This window comes from Engraulis encrasicolus, chromosome 21, assembly GCF_034702125.1.
Source record: "Engraulis encrasicolus isolate BLACKSEA-1 chromosome 21, IST_EnEncr_1.0, whole genome shotgun sequence".
In the NCBI taxonomy this organism is placed as follows: Eukaryota; Metazoa; Chordata; class Actinopteri; order Clupeiformes; family Engraulidae; genus Engraulis; species Engraulis encrasicolus.
Window position 1 is genome coordinate 3,800,934 of NC_085877.1, and position 13,397 is coordinate 3,814,330.

At 41.4% G+C, this 13,397-nt stretch overlaps 1 protein-coding gene across 3 annotated transcripts; it reads right to left on the minus strand.

Annotated features, from left to right (window-relative positions):
- Positions 1-486: 486 nt before the first annotated feature.
- On the minus strand, positions 487-10,157 carry LOC134437690 (neurofilament heavy polypeptide-like). 3 transcript variants are annotated; one of them, XM_063187201.1, is made up of 5 exons: positions 9,901-10,157; positions 7,062-7,112; positions 5,870-5,920; positions 5,545-5,715; positions 487-4,340 (listed from the first exon to the last, which is right to left on the minus strand). In XM_063187201.1, exons 2-5 carry the CDS (start codon positions 7,072-7,074, stop codon positions 3,790-3,792), a joined length of 786 nt encoding a protein of 261 aa, XP_063043271.1. In that variant the 5' UTR covers positions 7,075-7,112; positions 9,901-10,157; the 3' UTR covers positions 487-3,789. The 3 variants fall into 3 exon arrangements, with proteins under 3 accessions (XP_063043271.1, XP_063043270.1, XP_063043273.1); XM_063187200.1 differs by lacking the exon at positions 9,901-10,157 and adding an exon at positions 9,639-9,854; XM_063187203.1 differs by lacking the exons at positions 7,062-7,112; positions 9,901-10,157 and adding an exon at positions 6,095-6,253.
- Between the last annotated feature and the right edge of the window lie 3,240 nt (positions 10,158-13,397).

The window sequence follows — 13,397 nt, forward strand, 5'->3', positions numbered from 1 at the left end:
GTATGCGGCCCCCGGACCAAAATGAGTTTGACACCCCTGCTTTATACGGTCTGATTTAAATGTCTTATATGAACCATATGAAATGACACTACTTGAGAAACACAGTACAATGTTTAGCCTATGTCTTATTTAAATCCGATTCTCACACAAGCACATGATATTACAGCTGTTATATAGTCCATAGCCGACCTAATGGGTTAGATACACTGTGTTGTACGTAAACACACTAGAAACCTAACAAGAACCCACCAAACACCACCAACGCAGAGTTAGCTGTTCACCAGACAAGTACACAGGTCTACTGGTTAATCAGAAAAGTTACCCATTTCTTTTTGTAACTTTTACTTTTGACGTCTCAGACCATGACAACCTGTGAAAATAAAACTGCTGCCACTGATTAGTAGGGAGACAGAGAGACAACAATACTAAAGGCCAGTCCAAAGTGAGCACAAGGTCACATTATATGTTTTTGGCCTTGGCACTGTAGAACACAATATGAGAGCTATTCAGAGTACTCTATAATTAGGTTGGTCACGTAAAATAAGTAAATTCCAACAATTAAATGTTTTTTTAACAGCTTTTAATAATATTTCATATCCACACATAACAGAATGAAGTCTCCACAAGAATATTGAATCTGCAAATTTTGTTCAAAACCATACACCAAATAAGCAGCATTTAAATATTTAAGGCAAATGTAGGTGCAAACAGAAAATTGGCACGTCAAAAGGTCAGGTCTAGTTTGCGTGTTTCATGAGGATGATCTATCCTCAGCTAGCCAATTGCATTTAAAAGTACACAATTTCTTTTAACAGTTTCATGTCATCTTCGTCCTGCTCTAATTTGAGTGCTAAAAAGACACAGCAAAAATGGCTGTGATGCGTTTTTTTTTTCTTCAACATCTGATAGGTGTGAAGTTCCCATTGTTCTGCTTTAGACATAGAGGTAGTGGCAAGTGATTACCGCGCTCCCCTTCTACAGTTACATGCTGTAATGTCACTGTCTCATTACTAAACCTAATTATACAGAAGGACATCAAGTGAGAAAGGCATCTTGGAGATGTGGAGGTAACAGGTAAGTGCCACTATACAATGTGGACTGGCAGGAGTTCAAAGTCTGAACTACGGAAATATTTATTTTATCAACAGTCTTACTCTTGTCCCTCAGAAATACATATCATCTTACTGATTTTTTCTGATCTGTTTCTCCTAAAGCCATGTAGGCCCTATGTAGTAACCATGAGTATTTTAAACTCTTTAGCTGATAAATAATCATACAAACAGTACATCAGATGTACATCAGGTGTGTAGGACATTATCCCAGTGGGGTTGTCATTCAAGTGTAAAGAAATCCCGCACACTGTCCATTCCACCAACAAACTTTAATAGGCTACGTTTCGGTCATCTGAATGACCGAAATGTTGTTTCTTTACTTGAATTATTTGTCCTAAAACACCTTTCATCTTCATTGGAGATCTTCTGTGTCTGAAAATCATGACTGAGAGACCATTATACGAAGTAGGGTTCTATTATTTGCCTCTTGACAGTTTGAACATTTTTGTGGGTAGGCAAAGAAATGCTGAGTCTGAAAACATTATCTACAACAAATTGAATAAACACTGGGGTTTCCTAGCAATTTTATACTGTAGAGTAGAATCAAGAAGAGCATTTTCAAGTTTTATCTTAAGATTCTCATTCAACAGGTAACGGTAGTAAAAAAAAGTGCAAAGGCTGTAGCATATGCACATGTTTTTACCTGGCACCCCAGAGGGGGTTTGTATTTGGTATTGCAATGACTGTCTGTTTGTGTGTGTTTGTCCATCTATGGTCGTCTATAGGGGGCACCAAACACACAACATCACATGCATCTAGCGTTGGCTAGTGGGCCAGGTTAACGTCTCTGATTGCTCATGTTGGAGCCTTAATCCGAGGTTCCAAAACGTTTGTCGATAACGATTATTATAACGATTGTTGATAAAGCCCACAAATTCCTTTGTGCACATTTTCGAGTTTTGTGAACCTGGTGCATGGGTAGATTTGTGGGACGGTGCAGGAAAGTGGACCCATGCTGCTATCCAAACGAGTGGCCCACCCCTTGATCTGTTACCTTTCCTTCCCATTCCACCTCTGGGTTGGGAAGAAGGCAGAAAGTGAACTAAAATCTGGGCTGCTAATTCAATCTGTAGCATAGGGTATATCCACTAGTTTCACTAGTATTCTGACTTAAAGTCAGGATAGCTGGCATTCATTACAATCGTCTAACTATTTCCAAAAGCACATGCATATACTTAAACAACATTATGACCACTTACTTTCTATGTACATTCTGCTAATACTGTACTTCTGGTTAATTTTTACAACACAGTCCTGTTTTAGTGCATGGTACTGTCCTTCCTAACTGTAACTAAAACATTCATCTTCCATGAGCCATGTGTAGAAATACTTAAAGTTTGTTGCTACCAGAATGCCAATCACCACGCCGTAATGCATGACTGAAGAGGCTCTGTGTAGTGGCATAGTGGTTTAGTCCTATGGTAGTGACGTGTTTTCAACCAACAGTAAAGCGTTCCTCCCTGTGGAATGGTGTGCATCATTAGGCCATGATCTGATAGCCTGGGCCCGTCCATACTGACAGCCTGGGCCCGCACAAAGTTTCGCTTCTCAAGGTAGTCACACTATCTAAGACAACCAACCGGGCTTGTTTAAGGCAATGACTCGCCAGATCTGTTAGAGGGTGAGTGAAGGCATGGGTGATCTGATCGATTGTAACTTCAACCAGTAGGGTACGGAGGTATTTCATGAACATAAGCTAGACACACCCTTTGGTTGACAAAGTGAGTAGGCCAGACTAAATTCAGTTGTGATAGCCATTTGAGGCAAACACAACTCATTCACTGATAAACATAACACAAAGCACAAAGAACGATTATCTTTCCTTTGTGAATTGATTATTTCATAATACTGGACTACTAGAAATAGAAATTATAGGCAGGTAATATGTGTAGAGCCAAATGTATCATATTTCAGTAGAGGAAGAGCTCAGTGCCAAAAAGTCAGCAAGCCAAATATACAGTGGTGACACCGTCAAGAATCTGTGTTGGGCTCTTCCGCTACAAATTAAAAAAATCTGTGGAGGCGCCAGATTTGAGCTCTCTACAAATGAAACATAAGACAGTGGCTCACAGAGGCTGCCATTTACAGCGCCATCTTGAGTCCACAGGATCTGCCGTGTCTTGGCTATGCAGATGTACACAGTGTTGTCAGCAGGACCCAGGGCTTGACATTAGCACCTGCCCACCGGACAAATGCTGGTAAAACTTGGCTGCGGCTAGTGGTAATTCCAGTCTCACTAGCCACTTTAGTAGGCACCATACTTGGCTGTGACATATCAGTAGCCTACATGTACATTCTGTATCAATTGCTAATATTAATACTAAAGCTTTATACATATAAATGAAAGTGTCAACTTTTCTATTTTAAAGAAAATGATAGCATATCGCAAAATGGGCGTCTTGATTTGGCTGCCATTTTATAAATGTCTCCATTTCTAAATGTCACTCATATTTTCTGAGGAATCACTGTGCAAAGTCTCTTGCTTTCACTAAAGGTGCACAATTTAGCAATTTTTTCTCCCGTCGACTGTACTATAATGGTCAATTTTTCTTCTGAATCTATGCTGTTGGCACTACACATTATTTCGAAATTTTCACCGGTTCAACTGATCTTAAGCAAGCTGGAGAATAGGGTTATTGGTGCAGAGGTAGAACTGCATAAGATGAAATAGGCGACACTAATCTTTAGTTTCCGACTCCACGGTGGCCACATCTGGATATAGCTTGGGTGTTTCCGCTGGGGTGTCCTGGGGAGGGGTCTGAGGCAACTTTGTGACCTCGTCTGGAGGAGCTGAATTTGCCTTGTTCTCGTTGTCCACACCATTAGGCGTTGCCTTCTCCTTCTCCTTCTCCTCCTTAGGAGAAGCTGTTCCAGTCTCTGCCTCTACACCAGGTGATGCCAGGTTCTCCTTCTCCTGCTCCTTAGGGGAAACTCCTCCAGCCTCTTCGTCCACACCACCAGGCGTTACGAGATTCTCCTTCTCCTCCTTCTCCTCCGTTTCCTCCTTCTCCTCTGGATCAGGGGTTCCTGCCTCAGTGTCTTCTTCCTTGTCTCTCAAACAGTACAAGCATATTTGACGGCAACATGCCATAGTCCCAAACACGGCGATGGTGACCCATGCCAGGTTGGTGCACCAGAAAGCAGCCTCGTACAGGATCTTCTCGCAGTAGTCCGGCGAGCGCCGCGACTCAAAGTCCGGTTTGAAGGCTCCATAGACATAAACGCTACCTACAACACGAGACATGGAAAAGAAGTGAGTGAATATAGAGAAGGCAATAGGGATATTAACCCATCCATGCACCATTGGAGATACTGTGTGTATAAGGCCATATTGTCAATATTATTAACAATAACATGACAGACTGAGGTTTTCGATTCCTCGTTTCCCCCAATCTTGCACATCAGACCTTTCACTTTAATGTAATCTGAAATGTACTTTTGTCAAACAAACCATAATGTTGCACTTCCTTTCGCTTTCACTTAAGTTTGTGTTCGTCACAGAAATCATTCTGCGGCTTCTGTATGTAAGCGTTTTGAGTAATAATAGTTAGTGTTGCACCGATACCGATACCAGTATCGGCCGGGGCCCCGATACTGTACTAAAATGGTGGTATCGGTATCGGCCGATACCAACAAATAGGGCACCGATACCATTTACAGATGCTAGTATGACAGTTAGCCTTGATCTTAGTTCTTTTATATCATAGGTATTTAAAAGTATACAAAGTTCTACTGGAGTAGGCAGCAGCCTGACAAAGCCATAATAGCAATGATGTTACATCCAAGTAGTAGCCTATATAACTTTTTATATATATACTGTATATAAATTTCGAACAGAGTAGTATTGGTATGGTATCGGTATCGGCCGATACTGCACAATCAGGTATCGGGTATCGGTATCGGGGCTAAAAAATGGTATCGGTGCAACACTAATAATAGTTAAGAAATGAGTTGGAGGTGAACATTCTGCTGTTCTTCCACAATGCTTGGACTGAGTCACATTGAAGCACATTGAACATTGAAGCACATTGAGTTGCACCTGTGTATGAAATGCGCTATAAAAATAAATTTGACTTGATTTGACTTGAGTCAGGTGAGAGTCGGTGAGTAAAGATCCAGTCTTCATCTTTGGTCAGTTAGAGATGTGTAAAGAAATCCTGCACACTGTCCATTCCACCAACAAACTTAAATACAACATTTCGGTCATCCGACCTTCTTTACCTGAAGAAGGTCGGATGACCGAAACGTTGTATTAAAGTTTGTTGGTGGAATGGACAGTGTGCGGGATTTCTTTACACTTGAATGAAAACCCCACTGGGATAACATCCTACGCACTTGCCCACCTACAGAGGTGTGCAAAAGCGTCTTTGTTGAACAGTTATAGATGTGCCCAGCTACAGTACATAGTATGGAAATGCAGTCTAGTTCTTACCTGTAATTAGCCAGATGAAGAGGAAGAGGAGGATGAGCAGTACTAGGTAAATACAGGCTTGAGCGCAGCCAAGGAGAGCCAGGAGCTGCAAGGCCAGGAAGAAGGATGACCCCACGATGATATATTTGGGGACCATGGGTTCCTTGGGACAGTCGTGCAGGTGCAGCGCCCCTTTATAAGAAGAGGGAAATAATTTGATGTCAAAATAATCAAGTGCGTTTTAAAACTTGACACGTGGTGCTTGCATATTATTTGCACTTGGGTTGCAAATGGTGGGATATTTTTTTCCCTCTACATTTCAGAAGACAAAATTTGATGTTCTTACCCAGTGTTAGGAGGAGCAAGGGGACCAGCCCAACTATGATCTGACATCTCTCTGTGGAGAAAGTAAACATGAATGGCAAAGTAGAAGGTTATTGCCGTGGTTCATACTTGCGTTTGAATTGGTTGGATAGTCGACATTCTGCATTTTCAAAGACACCTACAAAACTTCACTGATTCGTTTCAAATAACTTGTGATGTCCATCTACGTAGAAGAAAGAAAACCCACCTTGTCATTGAGACATAGCACTCCACAGTGCACAGTGCTCACTGTACACAACGAAATTGCACTTATGCCTCACCCATGCAAGGGGGCAGCTCCAAACAGCACCCCAAGGGGGCGGTGCGGCAGGACGGTACCATGCTCAGGGTACCTCAGTCATAGAGGAGGATGGGGTTGAGTACTGGTTAATCACTCTCCCACCAACCTGGCGGGTCTTGGTACATTCACATACAAGATTTACTTGCGTGGGGATGGGGGCAGCACAAGCGTGATTCACATACAGTTCAATTGTCCTTTTCACAGTGGATGGTCTGCATGCGTGTACTATCTGCAGGAATCAGCATCCCATCCCAGCCTTCCCAGCCCATACATTCCAGTGGGAGCCCGGTCATAGGATGTGCACGACCGCACAGAAAATAGACTCGCGCACTCGTCCGGGGTCCTGTTCACGGGCCCGTCCATGCACTGCGCAGCGCAGGCATCACGCTTTGATGTGAAAGGAATATGTTCATGTTTCATGTTTCCAAGTTTTCTAACCATTTCAGACTGAGCACGGATCCATTCTGACACATTTCACCTATGACCCGTGCTAGCAGTGTGAATGAGCGGTCAGCCCCAACACCCTACAGTAACTGCTTTGTGCATTATGCTATACACCACAAAACAGTATAGGCCTAATTATTTTGAAGAATCATATTGTACGTATTGATTGTACATTTCAAGACGTCAGAAGGGGATCTTGAGTCTAGATTATTGAATTCATTGAATAAAATCAGCTCATGGTGAGACTTTAAAAAATATTACCCATTTTCTGATCTATAGTCTGGATGGTCTTTAAGTTGTTTGAAAAGAATCTATGATGCATCACAAGTTTGAAGAGTCTTTGAATATGTCAAATATTGAACCTCCAAGCAATTCAACCACAGGTGTGGTTCATGCAATCTGTAAAACATTTCATTCATAGTGTACATACCTGCCCCAATCATCCTGAACTTGGAGCACAGTTCAGTTCAGGTCAGGACAACTGTGGGGAAAAAAAAGCAAAGGACAAGCTAGAGAAGGAATGGAAAATGACTTGCCCCGCCCAACCGGCAACCCTGTTCTCTTTTTTCCCTTTGTTCCTCGATAACACTTTACTTGATGCCAGCGTCATACGTATGACATAACTGTGTCATAACAGTGTCATAATAGTGTCATGAACGAGTCATAAACATAATGCCAATGTCATAAATGTTTTATGACCATGAAAAGGTGACATTGTTAGGCCTGTCTTGTCATAACCGGATTTCACTTAAAGACAAAGTCATACAATGTTTATGACATTGACATAATGTTTATGACACATTCATGACTGCATTATGACAATGTTATGTATGACGCCGGCGTCAAGTAAAGTGTTACCGACATGTCTTTGCCTTGTTTTTGCCAACCGATTACTGGATCTGGGTCTATCTCACATTGTGCATTTTTACAAACAAGTGAAACCGTTCACCTTCTTTAGTAATGGATAACCCCTAGAAATGAAACGGCTTGTTTTTGCGGTGTCTCCAAACAAAACACCAACCACAAACAGTACATTAACCCCCCCCCCATCACAAGCTACTAACCGGTCTAACCTGTCCCATCTCAAAAATATGTAGCACAATAATAAATAAATAATAGGCCTAAATAATAAACGACACAGGAGAAAACCACAATTAAAAGTAAATTAAGTAAGTAAACAAGAGAAATAAGCATATGCATGCCCGCACACTTGCTATAGATGCATACAAGTGCATAAGATCTGTAAACAGTTTTTTGCCCCCAAAGTCAAAGCATGTGCATTGGTCACATGATTGCATATAGCTTAATAGAAATAAAAGTAAGTAGAGTTGTAAAGCAGAGTTGTAAAGTAGACGAGGAGATTAAGGCGTAGCATCTTACGCAGTATACTGTAGTAATAAAGCTAGTTATCACTAGTATATCAAGCAGTACATTTGTTATTTAAGGTGAAGTGGGTGTTAGCCTGTATCAGAGAGACAGGACTAGACCTAATAATCCTTGGAAAAGACTACACTATGTTGTGCAGTTTCTCATGAAAAACCCCAAAAAACAAAAGGACTACACATTATTATTGTAAACCAACTTTAGAAATTATATTGAAAATACATTTTGAAATGTTTTTCAAGGTGTTTGTTGTGAAGGTGGCCGTCTTAACTGTAAAGTGTTTCGGGCATGGATGGAAACCCTGGACACTATGCGTTAGCTAAGGAATGTCATGCAGACTACAACCGTATCCACGTGGACCTGTAAGGTGGAGATGTGAACAACAGAAAAAAAACTTGACTACTTTAAAACAGCATTGTGGTTACTCCTAGTTGTTTATGGTTTATTTAAGAATGTGTGTTAGGATATGACCGATTTCCCTGTTCCCCTCATGATTCATCCTGACACAGTAAAATGTCTTGTTTTCAAATCAATGCCAAATATCTGAGTGACATTAAGTGGTTTTCTCAGGGACAATGAATAGACCTACAGTATTTACTACCTACACAAAGATGCCAAATGCTTACAAGCTGGCATTGGCAAGCCACAGTGCACATTTGGCTGCCGTCTGCGCAGCAACAGCCATACTGTATAAAAGAAATCTGTAGGCCTAGCACTACAATTGATATTGCAGCCTGCGGTGAATTCATCTCAAACAATGAGTGATGACATTTTCCCCCAGTTTCCCTGGGCAGCAGCAGATGAATTCAGGTTTTCCTCACATGCAAAAAGTTCAAAACACTCCCTCTCTCTAGCCTGTTTGTTTAAATTGATATGATCTTTGTTTAGACAGCCTAGGCCTATATTACCATTAGGCCTATTGCCTACCCTGGACTAAAACTGAATGTACTCATGTCAAAATGCTGTGCTTTTTTTGAAGTTAACAAGTTTGTATTTATATTTTCCCTCGTGAAGGCCCCTATTATACTATAATAAGCCTGCACGGTTGTGGCCCAATATCTTTTTCACTGTCCATAGATTGTGCGTCAGAGAGACGGGCTACCCAATTCAACTCGTGCGTGCCCATGGTGCGAGCCAGTGAAAATAGCAGTGGTGGCACCGTGAGAGTCATCATCGCTGCTGCCATCTTGGGGTAACCACACTGCTTTGTAAAGGCAGTGGGAACTGGAAGATAAAAATAGAACGAGAGGAAAATGGAACACAAACGTGTGGGCTTTCCCCATAAAGAAAATACTAGGGCGAGGTCCATCCAGCAAAGCGCTCACATCCCATCCGTGAATCTCGGACATTTTTGCACACAGCACTTTCAGTCTAGTCGACGTAGAATACTTTTCGTAGAATGAAAGTGCATTATAATTTAGTAGGCTAAACATGACAATACAGCCGATGGGGGCACGTCTGGATATGCTCCAACTTTGTTCCGATCATCCAAACGCGCCTACGCCCACCGCCGTGGCGAATAGCCCGCGGGTTCTTTTGAGTTACTGAGAGTAGGGTTGTTTTGAGACGTTTACGAGGGTTTCTCAAGTCACACATTCTGGAGATTATATCATGGTGAACTCACCCGTTTTTAGAAATTCCTAAGCATAACAAAGTCGCATATCTTTTGTGAGCCCAGATGTGCACACGGCAGTGGGATTCGACTTCTGTCTGACTGTCTTCTCGGTAGACTCCGCCTCACTACGAGCGAGCATGTGTGAGAGTGTGGAGTGACCGACTGACCGACTAGTTGAGCAAAACGATTTAAAATAAATCAATGCTTTTTGATAACAGGTTAGTGTAAAAAAAAAAAAAAAGCATGTGCGTAATTGGCATTGTGACCGTACCTTGCTAGCTTCTGGTCGTTGGTTTGGTTGCGATGGCAGACTTGTAGGCTGCGTCAGGATGTGTGTAACCTGGCTCTCACGCAGATGGTGCGAGCTCACGATGTGTAACGAAGATGCACGAAGCACTAAGTAGCTGTAGGGCGGACTGTTCTAAAGTGGCACACAATTGACACTTTGAGAAGTGTCTGTGATCTGGGGTTTGGTATGTACCTGGCATCCATTATAATTATTCGTTGAGGCAAACAAAACCAATGTTCTCTCATGTGATCTTTTATGCATACTGTAACTGCACTCATTCTCAGTTTAATTTCATAAGGCCTCTGAGATGGGTAGCTTTTTAGGTTAGGCCTTTCACCTGATGAATTATCCCAGCGCGTAAAGTAAACTCTAGTAAACTCTAAACTAAACACTCAGCACTTTTACTAATGTACTTGTTTTTAACAGAAATATTTTTATTTTTATAACATCTCTATTTGTATCTATCTTGTATACTTTTTAACCTCCTGGTATGCCATCTGCTTTTTGTGCATCTGTATGTACGTTACTGCTGCAACAAATGAATTTCCCCATTGTGGGATAATAAAGGGCATACTTACGTACTTACTTACTTAGCTAAAAATATTTACCAAATAACTTCATTCACACACCCAGGGAAGCTCAGGGCCGGAAGTGGGGGTGTGCATAGCAACAAATGGATGAATTGTCCAGGGCCCAGGCTTACATAGGCCTACACTGTAATGTAGCCTATGTAGACACACAATCATAATTGACCCTAATTCTCATGACTTCAGATCCAATCACTCCAGTCTAAAGGATTATTACAATTATTTCAGTAACACTCAAGAACATTGACTTCAATGGCTTTATAAACACGTCATAGGCCTAAATAATGAACTAATCATCAATAAAAGATATACAAATGCTTGTAAATGAGGAAGAAATATTATGCTAGTACAGCATAGTGATAGTATTCCTATGTAATAGGCCTACTATGTTCAGCGGTCCTGAAAGTCTGTGCAAGAGCAAAATACATGAAACCACTGGAAATAGAAGCGTCCAGCTGTCAAACACACATCAAACTCATGCAGCAGGAGCCGCTTCTCACTCCACTGTGCTGTCATGTTTTGTTCATAATTAGTACATCAATAAATGTCAATTAAGCGTTAGCAATGCTTTCAAGAGACTGTTATTAAGCGGGCTTGCAGAGCAAGGCCTGATTCTAGTAATCTCTAAGTCCTGTTTAATTATTATTATTAAGCGGGCTTGCAGAGCAAGGCCTGATTCTAGTAATCTTTAAGTCCTGTTTATTTATTAAGCGGGCTTGCAGAGCAAGGCCCGATTCTAGTAATCTCTAAGTCCTGTTTATTATTAAGCGGGCTTGCAGAGCAAGGCCCGATTCTAGTAATCTCTAAGTCCTGTTTATTATTATTATTATTATTATTAAGCGGGCTTGCAGAGCAACGCCCGATTCTAGTAATCTCTAAGTCCTGTTTATTGGTTCTCTTGTGCAGGGCAGTAAAAATAGAAAATGGATCTCCTCCTAGGCCTTTCGAGATAGAGACACCGTTCAAACACTAAAACGACCGGCTCGGCTTGGAGATCATTTATATTAATAGGCTTGTCCGTGTCTCTTGTCGTTTTCCCGTTTTTGGCGATTTTGTGCAAGCTTGGGTCCCCATTGAAAACAATGGTAGAACCTTCATGAACCAAGGTTCCGCCACTCTAGAGATTAGAGTGTGGGAGGCTTTTTCGGTCATAAAACATCAACACTTTCACCTAGAAGTTTAGTTGACGCGTTGTTAGCGAGCTCTATGGGATGTCTCCAAATTGTCAGTTTCATCTCCCAACTCCCAATACTTTTTAAATGGCAGGTGTTTAAAAACGACAGGGCTGGGTCTATGGAGGTTTCCCATTGTTCCCAAAAGTGCCTTTTTCAAGAGGTCAGCGCATGTCCCACAAGAGGTCCATTTGTGACTGAACCGTTTAACCTATAAACTTCATTCAAAGACTGTTAGAGAGATCACATACATGACTCCGATCTGTGCGCAGGACACGTGCCAACTCCTTTTAGTTTTTTTACAACGATCTTGTAAAGACAAAAAACTCATTCTCATTCTGCCCTCTGCTTAGAGCACCATATTAACTGTCATTCAGTCAATCAGAACAGGTGCAGCCAATGAAGGGTTCCATCTCAACAGTCACTTTCTCTCAACATTCTATTCTTAACAAGCAGCTGCGCAACCATTCTAGAAGTCTATTGTTCAGCTCTTCAATGCAATGTGATATAGTCTTGCTGGACTGTGCATGACAGCCAGCTGCTTGGCTCAATGGGAATGCAGCTGGATTAGAGATATGGAGGTTGAGAGTTTGAATCCCACCTAAAGCAATGTTTATTTTCAAAATTATATCATGTGCAGTGTTCCTTGGCCAACTTAAAATGCCATGTATGTCATTTAGTATCAATGGCAAATGTGCTGAATTACAGATATGGAGGTTGAGAGTTCGGACCCCACCCGAAGCCATGTTGATTTTCAAAATTATATCATATGCAGTTTTCCTTAGCCAACTTCAAATATCATGTATTGTATGTCATTTAATATCAATGGCAAATGTGCTGGATTAGAGATATGGAGGTTGAGAGTTCGAATCCCACTTGAAGCCATGTTGATTTTCAAAATTATATCATATGCAGTGTTCCTTAGCCAACTTCAAATACCATGTATGTCATTTAGTATCAATGGCAAATGTGCTGGATTACAGATATGGAGGTTGAGAGTTCGAACCCCACCCGAAGCCATGTTGATTTTCAAAATTATATCATATGCAGTGTTCCTTGGCCAACTTAAAATGCCATGTATGTCATTTAGTATCAATGGCAAATGTGCTGAATTACAGATATGGAGGTTGGGAGTTCGAACCCCAGTCGAAGCCATGTTGATTTTCAAAATTATATCATATGCAGTGTTCCTTAGCCAACTTCAAATATCATGTATTGTATGTCATTTAATATCAATGGCAAAGGGGCTGGATTACAGATATGGAGGTTGTGAGTTCGAATCCCGCTCGAAGCCATGTTGATTTTCAAAATTATATCATATGCAGTGTTCCTTAGCCAACTTAAAATACCATGTATGTCATTTAGTATATCCCCAAAACGAAGAGCTACAACACTTTCAAGATGGCTGAATCCAAGATGGCTGAATTGTTTGGCCCATAACTTCTGACTGGGTGGATGGATTTTTTCCAACATTTCTTTTAGCTTTGTTTTCTCAATAGTACTTTGTTTCATCTCTGCCCCAAAAGGCAAGCCCGCTTCCAGCATTTTCTGTGAGAATGCAATCTAGTTAAGCGGGCTTGCGGAGCAAGGACCATGCAGAGCATGGCCCTTGCAGAGCAAGGCCCGATTATAGTAATCTCTAAGTCCTGTTTTATTAAGCAGGCTTGCGGAGCAAGGACCATGCAGAGCATGGCCCTTGCAGAGCAAGGCCCGTTTATAG

Excerpts from the sequence above, each read along its gene's own strand:
- LOC134437690 (XM_063187201.1), bottom strand. Across the intron at positions 5,716-5,869 it reads CTTGCTCCTCCTAACACTGG|GGGCGCTGCACCTGCACGAC; the intron begins GTAAGAACATCA and ends CTTCTTATAAAG. Across the intron at positions 4,341-5,544 it reads CTTCATCTGGCTAATTACAG|GTAGCGTTTATGTCTATGGA; the intron begins GTAAGAACTAGA and ends CTCGTGTTGTAG.